This window comes from Ranitomeya imitator, chromosome 4 (genome assembly GCF_032444005.1).
Source record: "Ranitomeya imitator isolate aRanImi1 chromosome 4, aRanImi1.pri, whole genome shotgun sequence".
In the NCBI taxonomy this organism is placed as follows: domain Eukaryota; kingdom Metazoa; phylum Chordata; class Amphibia; order Anura; family Dendrobatidae; genus Ranitomeya; species Ranitomeya imitator.
In genome coordinates this window covers 58,348,394-58,367,566 of record NC_091285.1, presented here as the reverse complement: position 1 = coordinate 58,367,566, position 19,173 = coordinate 58,348,394, and the positions used below count along the sequence as shown (strand labels likewise).

General features: G+C 42.8%; 1 protein-coding gene across 2 annotated transcripts in view; it reads left to right on the top strand.

Annotated features, from left to right (window-relative positions):
• SRA1 (steroid receptor RNA activator 1) overlaps positions 1-18,466 on the top strand; it is a 43,852-nt gene extending 25,386 nt beyond the window's left edge. For both annotated transcript variants that reach the window (XM_069763766.1, XM_069763767.1), the window contains 2 exons: positions 11,254-11,362; positions 17,043-18,466. In XM_069763766.1, coding sequence (XP_069619867.1) covers positions 11,254-11,362; positions 17,043-17,242 — 309 coding nt within the window. In that variant the 3' untranslated portion in view covers positions 17,243-18,466. The remainder of the gene's footprint in view (positions 1-11,253; positions 11,363-17,042) is intronic.
• The last annotated feature ends 707 nt before the right edge of the window (positions 18,467-19,173 follow it).

The window sequence follows — 19,173 nt, the reverse complement described above, 5'->3', positions numbered from 1 at the left end:
CCCCGGCGCTGAGCCCACCTCAAAGCCAGGACATGACAGCTGTTTTGAACAGCTGACATGTGCCTGAAATTTTGAACAGCTGACATGTGCCCGCAATAGCGGAGGGTGAAATCGCGATTCACCCGCCGCTATTAACCAGTTAAATGCCGCTGTCAAACGCATTTAATGATTGCATCGCCGACCCCTGTCACATGATCGGGGGGTCAGCGATGCGTCAGGATGGTAACCATAGAGGTCCTTGAGACCTCTATGGTTACTGATGCCGGCCTGCTGTGAGCGCCACCCTGTGGTCGGCGCTCATAGCAAGCCTGCAATTCAGCTACATAGCAGCGATCTGATGATTGCTGCTATGTAGCAGAGCTGATACAGTTGTGCCAGCTTCTAGCCTCCCATGGAGGCTATTGAAGAGAGGCAAAAGTAAAAAAAAATGTTTTAAAAAATAAGAAGAAATCAAACCTACACATATTTAGTATCGCCTTGTTCAGAATCGCCCGATCTATCAATTAAAAAAAAAGGATTAACCGGATTGCTAAACGGCGTAGCGAGAAAAAAATTCTAAACGCCAGAATTATGTTTTTTTGGTTGCCGCGACATTGCATTAAAATGTAATAACAGGCGATCAAAAAACGTATCTGCAGAAAAGTGGAATAATTAAAAACGCCAGCTCGGCACGCAAAAAATAAGCCCTCACGTGACCCCAGATCACGAAAAATGGAGACACTATGAGTAACGGAAAATTGCGCAATTTATTTATTTATTTTTTTTAGCAAAGTTTGGAATTTTTTTTTACCACTTATAAATTTATTTTTTTTACCACTTTATAAAACGTAACCTAGACATGTTAGGTGTCTATGAACTCGTAATGACCTGGAGAATCATAATGGCAGGTCAGTTTTAGCATTTAGTGAACCTAGCAAAAAAGTCAAACAAAAAACAAGTGTGGGATTGCACTTTTTTTTTTGCAATTTCACCGCACTTGGAATTTTTTTCCCATTTTCTAGTACACGACATGCTAAAACCAATTATGTCGTTGAAAAGTGCAACTTGTCCCACAAAAAGCAAGCCTTCACATGGCCATATTGATGGAAAAATAAAAAGTTATGGCTCTGGGAAGGAGGGGAGTGAAAAACGAGAACGCCAAAAAGGAAAAGGGCAAGGTCGTGAAGGGGTTAAAACCTTATATAAATGCGGTATCGCTGTAATCGTACTAACCCGAAAAATAAAGCTGCCTTATCAGTTTTACCACACGGTGAACGACATAAAAAGAAAATCCTAAATTGCTGTTCTTTGTTCATTCTTTCTCCTAAAAATTGGCATAGAAAAAGATCAACAAATGTCATGTACCCAAAAAAAGTACCAATAAAAACAACAACTCGTCCTGCATAAAGGAAGTCCTCGCAGGACTGTCAGCAAAAATATAGAAAACTATAACTCTTAAAATATGACGAATGCAAAAACTTTGTATTGCAAAAAAAATATGTTTTTTAGTGTGTTATAATAGCCAAGCATAAAAAAGATATAAATCTTGTATCGCTATAAACACCCCACCGGAAGATTAAAGTTGTCTAATCACTTATACTGCATGGTGAACGGCATAAAAAAATACATCCAATTCTCGACCTGCTCTTCATTTCTTCATTCTGCCTCCGAAAGCTCGCAGAAATGCTTATCTCACATTTATCCTGTGCTCTACATTGAGCGCTTACATCGGTGTTTCCATGTAAATCTCTGTGTCCGTCAGTTTAAGCGTGCATATAAGCGAGGTCGGCCAAAGTTTTGCGCACCACTGAATAGAAGGACTCCGGTAATCAGAGTCCAGATGGAGTCCAGAGTAACTCTGCTGCCTCATTGTAGTGAATGGATCCCTTGGGAGAGCACAGGATTAATGTGATCCATAATGTTATGTAAGATGTTAACGAAAAAGAAAATCCAGCTCACCATAGTAACAGTTCCACTCGGAGCACGGAAACGCTGTGTCAAAGCGTGGGGAATCCAAAAAGCAAAAAAAGAATATCCAGCTCAACGAGACAGTGAAAAGTAAAAACTTGGTACTTTATTCACTTCATGTAGAAGCAGAGGATAAAAACATCAGCACAATAAGGATAAGAACACTATCTATCTACGCGTTTCAGGTGGCAAAGCACCCTTAATCATCATGATTAAGGGTGCTTTGCCACCTGAAACGCGTAGATAGATGGTGTTCTTATCCTTATTGTGCTGATGTTTTTATCCTCTGCTTCTACATGAAGTGAATAAAGTACCAAGTTTTTACTTTTCACTGTCTCGTTGAGCTGGATATTCTTTTTTTGCTTTATGTAAGATGTTACCAATAAAACTTCATCTCAATCCCCTCAAAAAACAAGTCCCCACTTATATCTGCCATCTGTCAATGTTACCATAGGGGGCTTCCACGTCACTGGTAACACAAATTCACAGGAAAAGCGTTATAGCTTCTCACCCCCCAAAAGAAATTCAGCAAATCCTGCACTCTCAAATCCTTAGGCCCTCTCTCCCTTTTGAGCCCCACAGTGTGCCTAAACCACTTTAGTGCCCTCATGTTTGGTATTTCTGTAGCTATGAGAGTCCGATTAATTTATGGGATGCGTGTCTTCAGAAACACGAGCTGGGCACTACAGTGTACTGGGGACTACAATTGCAGATTTCAATTTTTACTCTGCAAAATCCACTGCAGTTTGTTTCTAGGAAGTTTATTTCTCACTCATGGAATCAAAATTGTCACTACCCCAGTACATTAATTGGTAGAGAGGTGTCATTTCTAAAATTTTGTTACTTGATAGGGAATTCTGCTCTTGCACTTTGAGGCTCTGTATATGGAGTCCGCAAGCTATTCTACGATGGATGATAATTACTTACTGGTAATTGGATTTTCCCGAACCATGACAACACCGTATGGAAAGAGAGTATCCGCCCCAAGGAAAAGGAAACCTACAAAACCTCTCCATAAGCGTCAGTGTATTTACTGAGCATAAGAGGTAGCCACACTGTTAGAGACAGCAACAAACATACTTGGACCTAAGTCAAGTGCTATATAGACACATATATTTTCCTTTTTTTTTGTAACCAGTGAATAAAAGGAAGACTTTGCACCACCAGAAAACTAAGGGAGGAGGGAATAAGCACTGTGCTGTCATGGTTCGGGAAAATCCTATTACTGGTAAGTAATTATCATCTTTTCCATACACCCTGACAGCACCGTACGGAGAGACTAGAAGAAGAATAGAAGAAATCTCTATGGAGAGACAATTGCAGAAAGAACGTGCCTTCCAAAGAATAGATCAATGTGTAAACTATACTCGTCACATCATATGCCTTGATAACTACTGTGCAAGGAGGAGGTTTTGGGTCATTTACATAAACACTGCTGGCATTCCTAGATCGTCCATACTGTCACTATAGTAGTGAATCCACTGGCCGCTGGAATGAGTTACTGCATACCTTTTACATCTTAGGATAGAGGAGGGGAAAGGGAGAGGGGTGGAGCCCTATTCAAATTAGAGATAGGCTCATCCCCTGACCTCCAACCAGCTGTAATACCGGTTCTACAATCCGAACTCGGAAGCGGCCGTTTTGTTCTTTCTCAAAACGTCCTGTCCTTGACCACATCCGGCCTCTGACAGGCCTGGCTGTGCGCATGCACCCCGAGTTAACTCCTCTGCCCTGGAAGCGCTGTCATCCCTTAGAATGTCATTTTGGATCCTGACTTTCGAACTTGGAAGAGGCCTGCTTTTAGCAGATCGGCATCACCTTCCCATTCCAACAACTGCCCAGAAGGACAGCAGACCCTATCAGTGGACTCATGGGATCCTTGACTGGATATCCTCGGGACGCATCCTGCACCTGAAGACATTTCTCCAGTTATCTTCCAACTTCACCTCGCAGGGCTTTAGGTCTTCTCTCACATGACCAGGAAACTACACTGAGGCGTATGGAGAGGTTCCGCATTGTTAGTCAGTAAATTTCCTGTTCCTGGGTGCTGATACTTTCCCTTCATATGGTAATGTTAGTTCGCGCTGACACTGAAGCACCCTGAGCCTGCAGGACCGCTTGAATTTTTTTGAGGCTTAATAGAGGCTTCTTAGCCACCATCCGGACTATCCTGCATTGCAACCTTTCTTAAATTTTTCTCTTCTGTCCCTGTTCAGGAAGATTAGCTACAGGTACCATGGACAAAGGAATATCAAGAACTCTGGAGATGGTCTTGTACCCTTGAGATTGTTAATATTGTTCAACATTTTTGGTTTTCAAGTCCTCAGACAGTTCTCTTCTCTTTGTGTTCTCCAAGCTTAGTATGGCACGCATTGACTCAATCTTTACATTGTGTCTATTTTTATTTTTAATCTGGTTTCAGGTTTGATTGTTACTTCTTGGATCCCGGTCAGACGCCTCTCACCCAGTCAAACCAGATCTCGCACTTTGCACTGACGAGGGGCAGTACCCCGAAACAGTGTCTGCAAATTGGAATTCTCATTTTGGCTTTTATCCTAAGTCATATAACAAGGCTCGTTAAAGGGTCGACATTGACTTCTAGGATTGCTACTTCCTACAGGTGGCACTAAAGTTCTAGTCCTCTTCCTCTCTGAAGAGACAGTTTTCATATTGCCCACACCTGTTACCTGCCACAAGTGAATTTGAACGAGCATCACATGCTTGAAACAAAATTCTTTACCAACAATTTTTCAAAGGTGCCAACAATTCTGTCCGGACCATTTTTAGGAATTTTTTTTAAATTATGTCCAATTTGTCTTTTTTTGTGTGTAGTTCCAATACACACAAAGGAAATAAACGTATATAACAAAACATGTGAAATTTAAATCATTTTCTGAGAGAAATACTTCATTTTCTGTAACAACTTCAAGGATGCCAACACTTTCAGACATAACTGTATCTGGTTTAAAGGGAACCTGTCACCTGAATTTGGCGGGACAGGTTTGCGGTCATATGGGCGGGGTTTTTGGGTGTTTGATTCACCCTTTCCTTACCCGCTGGCTGCATGCTGGCCGCAATATTGGGTTGAAGTTCATGCTGTGTTCTCTGTAGTACACGCCTGCACAAGGCACGCGCAGTATGCTTTGCCCAACTGCGGGCAAAGCCGAAAAGCATTAGTGCGCATGCGCCGGCGCACTATGTCCCGGAACACAGCTAAATACTTCCGGGACATAGTGCGGCTGCGCATGCGCACTAATGCTTTTCGGCTTTGCCCGCAGTTGGGCAAAGCATACTGCGCGTGCGCAAGTCAAGATTGCCTTGCGCTGGCATGTACTACGGAGGACACAGCATGAACGTCAACCCAATATTGTGGCCAGCATGCAGCCAGCGGGTAAGGAAAGGGTGAATCAAACACCCGAAAACCCCGCCCATATGACCGCAACCCTGTCCCGCCAAATTCAGGTGACAGGTTCCCTTTAAGGGCATAAAAATTAAGTTTAAAGGGAACCTGTCACCCCGTTTTTTGAGATTGAGCTATAAATACTGTTAAATAGGGCCTGCGCTGTGTGTTCCTATAGTGTATGTAGTGTACCCCGATTCCCTATGTATGCTGAGAAATAACTTACCAAAGTCGCCGTTTTCGCCTGTCAATCAGGCTGGTCAGGTCGGGAGGGCGTGGTGACATCGCTGGTTCTTCCTCAGCTTTACGTTGGTGGCGTAGTGGTGAAGACACAGCGCGCGATCTGCGCTGTCATCCCTTTCGTCGGTGGGGGCGGCCATCTTCCTGGGGCCGCGCGTGCGCAGATCGAGTGCTCTGCTGCACGGGGCTTCAGGAAAATGGCCGCGGGATGCCGCGCGTGCGCATTAGAGATCGCGGCGGCCATTTTCCCAAAGCCGAGTTTGCATCTCGGCTTTGGGAAAATGGCCGCCGCGATCTCTAATGCGCACGCGCGGCATCCCGCGGCCATTTTCCTGAAGCCCCGTGCAGCAGAGCACTCGATCTGCGCACGCGCGGCCCCAGGAAGATGGCCGCCCCCACCGATGCAAGGGATTACAGCGCAGATCGCGCGCTGTGTCTTCACCACTACGCCACTACGCCACCAACGTAAAGCTGAGGAAGAACCAGCGATGTCACCACGCCCTCCCGACCTGACCAGCCTGATTGACAGGCGAAAACGGCGACTTTGGTAAGTTATTTCTCAGCATACATGGGGAATCGGGGTACACTACATACACTATAGGAACACACAGCGCAGGCCCTATTTAACAGTATTTATAGCTCAATCTCAAAAAACGGGGTGACAGGTTCCCTTTAAAAATGCTAACTTTTCACCAAACTTCCTATATTTTCACAAATAAATGGAAAAAATATCAAGTTACGGTAAATTTACCACTATCATGAAGTAAAAATGTCATGGGAGAAAAAAAAAATCTCTGACTCTGGTATCCGTTGTAGCATTCTACAGAGTTATTACCTCATAAAGTAATTGAAAAAATTGACCCTGTCCGGAAGGTGAAATCTGGCCTCAGGGCGAAGGGTTTAAAGGGTTTGAACAAAAATATCCTGTGAAACATTCAGGAATTGCCACCATTTTTGTGCAGAAACCCCCTCATTTTAGGGGCTCAAGAGTAATTGGACAAATTAACTTTACCATAAGGTAAAGTTTCATTTTTAATCCTTTAGTAAACGAGCCAATTTTGACCTTAATGATCAGGCCAATTTTTTTTTTTTTTTAAATCTGACCACTGTCTCTATGTTGTAACCCACTGATTCTGACATAGTTTTTTTTGTGTGACATATTGTACTTCATAGTCGTGGTGAAATTTGTTCGATATGACTTGCATTTATTTGTGAAAATATCGGAAATTTGGTGAATGTCAAAAATTTCGCAGTTTTCAAACTTTTAATTTTTGTGCCCTTAAATAAGAAAGTTGTTACACAAAATAGTTAGTAAATTAAATTTCCCACATGTCTACTTTACATATGCATAATATAAACATATTTCTTGTTAGAAGGGTTAAAATTTGATCAGAAAATTTAAAAAACATTTTTGTAGGGACCACATCACATTTGAAGTGATGTTGGGGGCCTATATAATAGAAAGTATCCCAAAATAACACCATTCTAAAAACTACACCAATAAGAACTAAGGCAATGTGGAAGGAAAAATGAACGTTTACATTTTTTCTCAAATTTTACTTTAGCTCCAAATTTGTTATTTTCACAAGGGTAACAGGAGAAAATGGACCCTAAAATTTGTTGTGCAATTTCTCCTCAGTATGCCGATACCTAACCTGTGGGAAAAATCCACTGGGTGCACGGTATATCTCGGAAGGGAAGGAGTTTGACTTTTTCAGCATAAAAATGGCTGGAATGGAGAGCCCCTGATGTGCCTAAACAGTGGAACCCCCACAAAGGACCCCATTTTGCAAACTAGACCACTTAAGGAATGTGTCTAGATGTTTGTTGAGCACCTTGAACCCCCAGGTGCTTCATATAAGTTTATAATGTAGAGCTGTGAAAATAAAAAAATCATATTTTACCCACAAATGTTTTTTTTAGACCCAATTTTTTTATTTTAACAAAGGAAACAGGAGAAAATGGCCCCCCAAAATTTGTTGTTCAATTTTTTCTGAATACAAAGATACCCAATATGAGGGGGAATACTACTTTTGAGGCACAGTACGAAGCTCAGAAGGGAAGAAGTGCCATATTGGAGTTCAGATTTTGCTGGAATTGTTTGAGGGTGACATGTCACATTGGCAGAGCCCCCGAGGTGCCAGAACACCGGAACCCACCATAAGTGACATTTTACAAACTACACTTCTCAGTGAATTCATCTAGGGGTGTAGTGAACATGTTTATACCACATGTGCCTCAGATTTTTACAGCTAAAATATTGCTTTAGGCCCATATTTTTAATTTTTATAAGGGATAATATGAAAAATTGACCTCTCAGTGCAATTTTTCCTGAGTGTGCCAATACCCTACATGTAATCGGGAACTACTTTTGAGGCACAGTACAAAGCTCAGAAGGGAAGGAGCTCCATGTTATAGTGCAGATTTTATAGTCTCTTATTTTATGTTATGGTTTGCGGGTGCCATGACCCATTAGGAGAGCCCCTGTGGTGCCAGAACAGCAGTGAGCCTATTTTAAAAACTACATATCTCAATGAATTCATGTAGGGGTGCAGTGATCATATTGACACCATGGGTGTGTCACAGAATTTTATACCATTGGTCAGTGAAGAAAAATTAATGACATTTTTATAAAAAAAAAAACATTTTGTTGTAGCCCCAGGTTTTACATTTTCACATGGGAAAATGGGTGAAAATGGCACCAAAATTTGTCACACAATTTGTGCTGAATGCGGAAATTGCCCTTTATGGCTGTACAGTACTGCTTAGCCACATGGCGAGATTCGGGAGGGACAGAATGCTATCTGCCTCCTTCCTGGAGCGCAGATTTTCCTATAATAGTTTGCGGATTCCATATACACAGCCCCTAAGTGCTAGAAGAGCAGAATACCCCCTCAAGTGACCCCATTTTGGAAATTATACACCTGCCAAGCATATGGATGCTAAATGTGGTTTAGACACACTGTGGGGCTCAGAAGGGGGGGGGGGGAGGCATTTGCATTTGGGGACTCAAAATTTGCTGGATTTCTTTTGGGGGGTGAGGAGCCATTTCGCTTTTCCAGAGCCTTTGTACTACCAGCAACGAGGAAGCCCCCTATATTTCTGTTAATAAGATGACGGACCTGAGTGGGGACTTGCTTTATTTGTGGATTGAGTTGAATCTTTTATTTCGAACCTTTTACATCACATTTTGGATAACGCTTATCTGGCGCACTTTCAGCAGAGTTTCCATGTCACTGAATCTGAGTGACTTGATTCAGATGAAACTCCTGAGGGAACCATTCACTATTATGAGGCAGCAGAGTTACTCTGGACTTCTTCTGACCTCTGTTCAGGGGTGTCCTTCTTTTCAGAAATGCACAAAACCTTGGCAGATCGCTCTTTTATGCATGCTTAAAAAGACGGAAGACGGACACCGCCGAATCACAGGCCAGATGGCTTCCACAGTGCCTCCATCCACGTCATTATAGGGAATCTTCCATCGAGAGTTACATCTGAATCACATATTTCATAGATATACATGTAAACCCCGGTGTAAACGCTCCTCGTAGATTGCAGGATAAATGTGAGCCAAGCCTTACTGCAATCTTTGGGAGGAAGTATGAACAAATCGACAGTAGGTAAAGAATTGGTTTTATTTAATTTTTCATGCCATTCCTCTTGTGGTATAAGGTATATTTAATTACTTTATTCTTGAGGCTGGTATCAGATATACAATTTTTTATTTTTTTGGATGCTGTCACACTAAAAGACGCTTTTTTTTGTTGTTGCAAAAACTGGTTTTTGTATTACCATATTTTGAGAGCTATAATTTTCCTATATGTATGCCAACAATCTTGTTAAGGCTTGTTTTTTGTGGGACGTTTTGACACTTTTACACAATAAACCATTTTATAGAAAAAAATATTTTTTCATCGCTGTATTCTGAGAGCTATAACTTTTTAATTTTTCCACTGATGGAGCTGTATTTTTTGCAGGGCAAAATGATGTTTTCACCTATACCATTTTTATTTAGGTTTGTCTTTTTGATTGCGTTTTATTGCACTTTTTTTCTAGCGGTTTGATGAGAAATATGTGATATCAAATATGTGCACTTTTTTTTTTACTTAGGTCTTCTCTGGGACGTTTATTTTTTCACTTTGATTGCTGGTATAAAGCATTGCAATGCTCTATACCTATCGGTTCTTCACTGACAGAAGCTTCTTAGACCATGCTAAATATTGAAGGACAAACTATGCAGTTTATTTGAACACTCGAAGAATGAGAGATGACCTCCTTCCACCTTGCCTCAATACTGTGGAAAAATGCCGGAATAAGAGCTGTGAAAGGGGATTTGCCTCTTTTTGCAGACAGACTCTTCATGACAGTAGCCAAGACACCATGGCTTCAACTGGAGGAATACAGATTTGACATTATACAGGACGTCAGCTTAAGGGACTACAGATTTTCTCCATTGAACATCCCTGAATCCTCAAAGATGTTTGGAGAATCCAGGTTGGGACAATCTGGTCACCTGGCCACATATATCAATGTACTCTGTCAGTTTCCCAAGCTTGCACCTACCTCCTATCTGTGGGTGCTCGCCAAAAGCGGGGTGCCACTGGTTGGGGTAGTTGACCATGAGAGCCTCGAAGTCACAGATGTTCTAATTCCCGGCAAGCTAGCGGAAGGGTGAGACTGTCATTAACGCCATCTTATGCACTTTCTGGGTCTGTACAATGTATTGCCTATTGGTGGTTCAATAAAGTATTGCCACGCCGTGTTATCCTCACCCTGTATTGTCTGAGTAGTGATCTGCCCACGGGAAGGCTCTGGTCCATGCGGTCTTTCTCAAGACAGCCAGGCTTGCGGACGAGAGCACCCATTTAACCTCATGTCTAAACAACTCCTAACATAACATTTCCTATTTGCCCCGTCTTTCCAAAAGAAGGTAAAATCAGGAAGATGTATAGCCCAGTCGTGAAGAGTCAGGAACACCAACTATATCAGTGTGTTCCTCCAGTACCAAGGCCTCGAGCTCTACCATTTTTTTTGGTAGACTTTTGCATTTGTGAATATACACCTTAGATTTTCATCTTATTTTCCCTCATTTACTTTTAGAAATGCTAATTCCTGAAATGTTGTGGGCAAATTTGTGTTGACTATTTGTAATACATGGATGTCCCTATCCACTTACCTAATCCTCCCCCACCAGAGAACATTTCTTCACCCTCCAATATAGCCAGACTCCTCTCTAACCTACCGCTTAATTTACTTTCTGCCTCGTCCTCGACCCTAGTTTAATTACTCTGCCACCCTGCTAGAATTCTCTCCTCCAGCACGGCAGACCCCCTTCCATTCAGGTGCAAGTTTCGTTCCTGCAGACCGGTGCGGTCATTGTATTACATAGTCATTCATCCGAATAGCTGTCGCATAACACTACATGACAACAGTACTACTTGTATTACCTGGTAAGTCTACTACAAAATGTCTGATTTTGGGTTTCCCTGGCAGAATCGGCTGTTTGCTTGGAGCGGGACCTGGGGCGATTGGTTGACCACAGAGGCTTCGTTTTGGAAGAGATTGTCTCTTTTAGGTCACAAATATGATTAGCATTAAGGGATTATAAAATGAATTGTTACCATTTTCTTCTTCTGACCCTTTCTTAGTAATGATTTTTTGTTTAGCCTCAGGTCCTTACCGAAATTAGACGGCGATTGACTGTGTTGGAAGAAATGTGGAATAGTGGGAAGCTGTCCATATCCGTCCGAAAGAGGATGAGCTTGCTGGCGAAGGGTAAGTTCAATTTAGATCACTTTTATTTTATTAGTTTCCTGAATTCTATTTTGCTGACACAGATTTATACAAGCAGTATTCATGATATAGGCGTCAGGCAGTTTATTGTCCAGCTCCTTCTGACTCCGTGAACGCCATATAATAAAGGGTTGGCTGCTTAAAGGGAATCTGTCACAAGGTTTCTGCTTCCCCATCTGAGAACAGCATGATGTAGTGTCCGACATCCTGATTCTCGTGATGTGGCACTTAAGGTACCTTCACACTGAGCAACTTTAGAACGATAGCGATCCGTGACGTTGCAGCGTCCTGGGTAGCGATATCGTTGTGTTTGACACACAGCAGCGATCAGGATCCTGCTGTGACATCGCTGGTCGGAGCTAGAAGGCCAGAACTTTATTTCGTCGCTGGATCACCCGCTGACATCGCTGAATCGGCGATGTGTTCACTGGTAACCAGGGTAAACATCGGGTTACTAAGCGCAGGGCCGCGCTTAGTAACCCGATGTTTACCCTGGTTACCATTGTAAATGTAAAAAAAAAACAAACACTGCATACTTACATTCCGGTGTCTGTCCCCCGGCCTCAGCTTCCCTGCACTGTGTCAGCGCCGGCCGGCCGTAAAGCAGAGCACAGCGGTGACATCACCGCTCTGCTTTACGGCCGGCGCTTACACAGTGCAGGGAAGCTGACGCCGGGGGACAGACACCGGAATGTAAGTATGTAGTGGTGTTTTCTTTTTACATTTGCAATGGTAACCAGGGTAAACATCGGGTTACTAGGCGCGGCCCTGTGCTTAGTAACCCGATGTTTACCCTGGTTACCCGGGGAGTTCGGCATCGTTGGTCGCCGGAGAGCTGTCTGTGTGACAGCTCTCCAGCGACCACACAACGACTAAACAGCGACGCTGCAGCGATCGGCATCGTTGTCTATATCGCTGCAGCGTCGCTTAATGTGACAGTACCTTTACTTGACTGCTTGATAAAATCACTGTTTTATCTGCTGTAGATCTAGCGGTTCTCTTAATGCTGAGCTCTGTATAACCCTGCCCACACCACTGATCACTACCATTTACAGTGTACACAGAAAGCTGCCAATCAGTGGTGGGGGCAGAGTTATACACAGCTCATGTATATGATTGCTTACCTGGCAGAGGATTACTAATCCTCTAGTGATAATCTCCTGCTGTTAAATCAATGATTTTATCAAAACTACACCAAGCAGCCTGGTAAGTGACACATCACTGTAATCAGGGTCTCTGTCTCTACATCATGATGTTCTCAGATTAGGCGATAACATCTTGATGACCGATTACCTTTAAAAAAAGGGCATAAAGTAAGAAGCTATTTTATTCACTTTGCAGTGAAATCACTGATTCCAGTTTGCCAGTCTCTTCCATGGCACACATTGCATATTCACCTGCACAGAATACATCCAAAGCAGCAGGGGGACGTGTTGTGTACAGTATATCCACTTTGTCCTTCTGTGCAGGCACAGACTTTCATCTCTATGTAATAAAAACATAATTTGTTATAAACAAGGACTGCTCGATGCAACCTATATTATATTTAAGGCGCCTGAACAAATGAGTTTGACTTCATTACCTCAAAATGGAGTCCCTCCGGTCAGTGGTCGCATCAGTTCAGGGCTCTCCCATTTGGGCTGGCCACAGCACCCAGGGAATTCACAAAGATCCCAGCCCCGGTTATGGCACTGCTATAGTCCAGGGGGATAACTGTTTTCCCCTGTCTGGATGACATTCTTGTCAAAGTGCCTTCCTTTGTGCAACATCTAGGGAGCCTACAGGTCGTTCCTCAGCCTCTGAAGCGAATCGGTTGCATTGTCAATTGGACAATGTTTTAGTTCCTGCATAGCGGCGTTGGTTTATAGGAATGGTGTTTGACACCATTCAGACATCGGTATTTCTTCCAGAGGAGAAGAGATTATCTCTTTAGTCTACCATTGGAACTTTGAAATGACTAGACAAGTATTCCTTTTCGATTTTACATGGAATGTCCTCTGAAAGATGGTGACGACTTTTGAGGCAGTACCATTTGCTCAATATTGGTCAAGGCCTCTACAGAACGCGCTCCTAGCTTCTTTTGGGACAGATCAGTACAGTTCCTGAATCGACCTGTTCATCTCCCCCTTCACTGTCGTCAGTCTCTCAGGTGGTGGTTGATGTCACCCCTGTTAACTTGGGGTCGCTCTTTCCATCCCATTCAGTGGCAGGTGCTCACCACGTGTGCCAGCCTGTCCTACTAGGGAGCAGTCTTCCACAATTTGACATTCCAGGGGTTTTGGATCAGGCTGGAGAGACTTCTCCTAATCAACATACTGAAGCTCAGAGCTGTCTGTTTGTTTTTTTTTACATTGGTAGCACTTAGTCCAGGAGTTGCTAATCAGAGATCAACCAGACAATGGTAGTGCTATGGCCTATATCAATTGTCAGGGGGGCACACGAACCCTATATTCCATGGCGGAAGTCACAGGAATTTTTGTGTGGGCAGAGGACAAGGTTCCTCTAATCTCGGCAGTTCATATACCAGGGATAGACAACTGGGAGGCAGACTTTTTAAGTCACAAGCAGCTACTTGCAGGAGAGTGGGCTCTTCACCCAGAGATTTATCGTCACCCAGACTAAATTATGAGGTGCCGAAATGTATCGCAAGTTCCTGGGACCCCCAGGTGATTGCAGTTTATGGCCTGGTTATCCCTTGATCCCAGTTCTATCTGCCTTTTCTCTTTCCACCTCTACTACTTCTACCAAGACTTCTCAAGAAGATCAGGGCAGAGGGTGTTCCAGTCACTCATTGCTCCAGACTGGCCTCGGAGGGCCTGGTATTTGAATGTGATCAAACTCCTGTCAGATGTCCCATGGGCCCCTTCAGACCTTCCGGACCTTCTGTCCCAGGTTACATTATCCCATTAACGGGCACTCAATTTGATGGCATGGTTATTGAATCTGCAATTTTGAGGACAGCAGGATTTATTTTCGTTGGTGTGAGTCTACCAGTATTTGGCTATGTCTTTTTTTTCTTGCCAGTTCTGCTCTCCTTCTTACAGTCCAGGTTGGAAGCAGCACTGGTGCTTTTATCCCTCAAGGGTCAGATTTCTGCCCTGGCTATTCTACTTCAGAGGGATTTGGCATTGATACCCCAACTTAATCGTCTTCTCCAGGGGGTGTCACACATTAAGCCACCCTATCGGACTCCCCTGGACTCTTGGGATATGAATCTTGTTTTGGAAGCTCTTCAGTCTCCACCTTTTGAGCCTAGCAGAATGATCTGTACACTTTTTCTTTCTTATCAGGTGGCTTTTTTTATAGCCATTACTTCTATTATGAGGGTCTCTGAGCTTGTGGCTCTTTCTTGTTGCTCTCATTTCCTTATTCTTTATCAGGATAAGGTAGTGTTGAGGACCGTTCCATCTTTTCTCCAGAAGATAGTTTCACCTTAATAAAGATATTATTTTTATCTTCCTTTTATCCAGCACCATCTCATCTAATGAGAAGGCTCTGCACAGATTAGATGTTTGTTAGAGCCGTAAGATTTTATTTATCGGCCATTGCCTCACTTAGGCGTTCTGACTCCTTGTTTGTTATGCTAGAGGACACTCGTAGGGGTCAGGCCGCTTCTAATGTAACCATTGGCAGCTGGATTAAGATAGCTATTATCCAGTCTGTGGAGACTCGAGGGTCAGCAGGTGCTCTCATTCGCTCACCTGGCTGTCTTTAGTAAGACCACATGGAACAGGGCTCATCCCAATAAACGCCCGTGCTCCTGCCCCGTGGGCAACATAATACTCGGACCAATGTAGAGCAAAAAAGATTCTCCAAGAGCAAAACTTAATAGTAACAAATATTAATTTTTATTAACAATCCAAACATTAAAACAATTGATAAAACTGAAGATGACAATGCAACCTGTACAGAGTTGAAAAAACACTGCAGGAGTTTGGTCAGGAATGGATTCTGGATGTTGTGCACCATATCCTATTAGATCATTCTTTGTGCTGTTAGTCTGCCATGATGGTATACGTAGGGAACATATAAAGACAATTGTTAATACATGCAAATCACAGCCTAGATAGTTACCCTGCTATGTGCTTATTGAACAACCAAGAGCATTTAGTGTCATGCTAGTAGGTGCTGGAGTTAACCCTTGGTGTTTCCTGCAGACGAGATGGTCATAGTGTATTTGAATAAAGCTTTTCTAGGATGGTTTTTAGACCAACTTGCTGCAGGCAGACTAGGAGAAAAAGTGAAACACAATATAGCGACAACACATTATCCCTGGTCGATACAGTATACTCAATAGTGCAAACAGCATAGTTACCCAAACTTAAAAACCGCAGCAGTGTGACCCCTTAACATGCATTTTGGCTATTCTTCCTCACTGCTATTTGCACTATTTTGAGTATACTGTATCATAACTTTAGAGGTCAACAGTCTTGTAATTTACCCACGTTTTTGGTCCTCTCCTGGGTAAGCACTAAGATCATTCAATGCATGACTTAAAGGGAACCTGTCACCAGGTTTTTCCAGTATAATGTGGGGCCAGCATCTGTAAGCCTCTGTTGCAGCATTCTAGAGAGCTGTATGTATGTCCCCCAATTCCATATACAAGACACAAAAAGGAGCTTTTAATATACTCACAGATGGCGCGGTCCATACCAATGGGCTTTTTTTATTTATCTGGCAACTCCTCTCTTACAGTCTCCATCCTCCTTCCTTGCTTCATGTGGATTACGCATCTTATGTAATCCGCCGAGGGCGTAGTAAAGTACTGTAGGGCAGAAAGACGTGCGCCTGCCCAGGAGCACAATGGGGGATGCTGTGTGGATAACATAGGACACGTCCTCCACAAAGCAGGGAAGGAAGGAGGAGATTGAAGGAAGAGGGGAGGCGGCGGATCAAGACTATCAGACCGAACCGTGCTGTCTGAGAGTATAATAAAAGATTGTTTTTGTGCCTTGCATAGTGAATTGGGGACATGCATTACATAAAGTATATTAGGATGCTGTAAAATAGGACTGATAGGTGCTAGCCCTACTTTATATTGGGAAATCTTGGTGATAGTTTCCCTTTAAGGCCCATTTAAACAAGCCAATAATTGGGATGAAGCATTCACTAATTATAGGTTAGTGTAAGCATGCCTGCAATCACATAACTAGTAAGTGACGCTCTTGTATGTCGGGTGATTGGATCATACATGCCAGCATTGAAATGAAGGCTCTCGGCAGCACATCGTGCTGTCTAAACCAGAGAGATAGCGATGCTATTCTATGCGCCCAGAACAGTCATATTAACCATCATTGTAAGCACATAAAATTCTGGTCGGCCTGTCTAAAGCAGACCAATAAAAGATTGCTGATCGTTTTCTATATACCCTGTCGGCAGTTCTTTATTGGCATTGTGACTGCCTCTTTACACACATGCTGCACAGCCTCCATGTATCTGCTCATGCGCTGAGAGCTCAGGGGGACGCAACTGGCAAGATGGTTAAGTGAATTACCCTATTTATGGAGATAAAATGCGGTACCTATGGTCTAAAGGTGGCAAATACAGGTCAGAATGTGATTTTTATTAAGACAGACAATGAGCAGAAATAATGTAACAAGTTCTTCTTGCTTTCTTTGTGTTGGTTGATTATGGATCAATTCATCTTTTCATTACATTTTAGAGCTGAAAGGCAAGAATTGGGATTCCGCTGATGAAATTCATCGATCGCTTATGGTTGATCATGTTAATGAAGTGAGCCAGTGGATGGTGGGAGTAAAGCGTCTAATCGCTGAAGCTAGAAACCTACCCCAGGAGCCTCCACCTACTGAAGAAGAGACACTAACAGATGGCAGGACAGACGCTGCCCAGCAGGAGGGTTAGGAGGACATTACATTGGTGCTGTTCATCATTGCTATGCATCAGATTGCTCAATCGATCATCACAAGTCCAATGTTTTTTAGGACTTCTGTATTTTTTTCTTTTTTTGCTGAGTAAAAAACATTAAATTGTATCCGATTCCTGAACAAATTGGTGTCTAACAGAGTAAAGTTAGAGGGGTTTTCTGAAAGTAGAAAACATGGCTGCCTTTTTTTTTCCCCCCAAATTCCACAACAGGTTAAGATGCAAATGCATTTCGGCCCCATTGGCATGAATGATGCTGAGCATCCCATGGAAAGGTACTGTTTGTGAAATAAAGCAACCATGTTTTTCTATTCAAGTACAATTCTTTTAAAGGCGTTTTTCCCTTTTAACAATATGGGTGGGAATTCTAGTACTTGCTGTCACCATTTGGTTCTCGGAGGCTGAGCTTGGAGGTGGGGGAAGGATTGCAAATTGCTTTGGGGATCAGTTTTTTGCAGTATTCACATTAAAGGGTGAGGTTCCTAGTTGCCAAAAGTGCAAATGTCCAGTACTATACAGGAATACAGTAATCTTGAGGTGGGAGTTCATCCATTTTACAAAGTCACTGCCTTTTTGAGCACTTTAATACATTGCCTCTTTGCTGCAGTAGACTCCTGGATGATGGATTTTTACTTTCTGAGCTCTTAATGGCAATGAAGAAAAGTAATATGAATTATTGATAATGTTTCACTATACCATATATATACCAGTAAGACTACAGTGTGGAAACTAAGGGACTAGAGTTAGCACAAATCGATTTTCAGGACCCGTTCCATTGGCCACATCGGTAATATGTGGTTGCTGAACGGGAGCCATGAGAGCCGTATCCTACCATCTACATCCATGGCTCTTAGTTTGATTAGCTGCTCCTGCCCAACATCACATGTGCCTCGTGACACAATGACATTGTGCCAGGCTAGCTAACTAACAGAAGACCTGAAGATGACATCGACCACAGACTATGGACTTGGCCAATTGACCAGGTCTCCTTCATCGATTCGCACCAACTCTACACGGGATACAGTGTTGGTTATAAAAGTGGTCCTGAAGATGATCACCCTGTGCTTCTCTCTGAAGACCATCTCATAGTCATCATAGATATTGTGATACAAGTTTGGAATTTATTTTATATTTCGTTTTGGCGCATCGGACTGTTTTCTTGGAATTTCTGGAAACTTTTCAATAAAATTGGTTACAATTTTTTTTTCTTTGTCCTTGTATATTTCAGTTGAAATATTTATCATATGTAAATCATAATGTAAATCATACACAGTAATTGGGCTACTACACTAAAATATGTGATCACCATGAAACAAAGCTTAACAAATGCTTGAGAGGTGTAATTTAAAGGGATTGTCCACTGCTCGGACAACAGTTTCTTAAATGCGTTGTTCCCCGATGTAAAATAAAGATACCACCTGCACCAGTGACGTTCCAGTAATGTGAGTCTGGGTCTTCCAGGACTCAAATGGCATAACAATCAGCGTTCACTAATGGGCTTCAGTTTTTACACTTTTCTCCAACTTTCAAGGTTCTCATTTGAAGGAAGTTCTTCACAAGGTATTACCATGTCCTGCTAGTCTTAGGAGACCCAGCGCCGAGTCATACTAACCTCAGGAGACCAAGTATCAAGATCACTGGAATGGCACCAGAGCATTACGTATCTGTGTTCTTTTTATTTTGCACTGGAGAATACAGAATATAAGCCCCTTTCAAGCTTCTGGTCCCTAATGCAAAATCTGTCACAACACCTCCACCTAGCATTTACAATTTCTAACGCTTGTGCCTTATGGGTCAAATGGCGTTTTGGGTCACCTCAGGTCCCAGTTCTACTGCTAACATGCACCCTATGTAGCTACGCACTAGTTGTGTCGCACCAGTACAGGTATGTTGTGCTATTAAAAACTTGA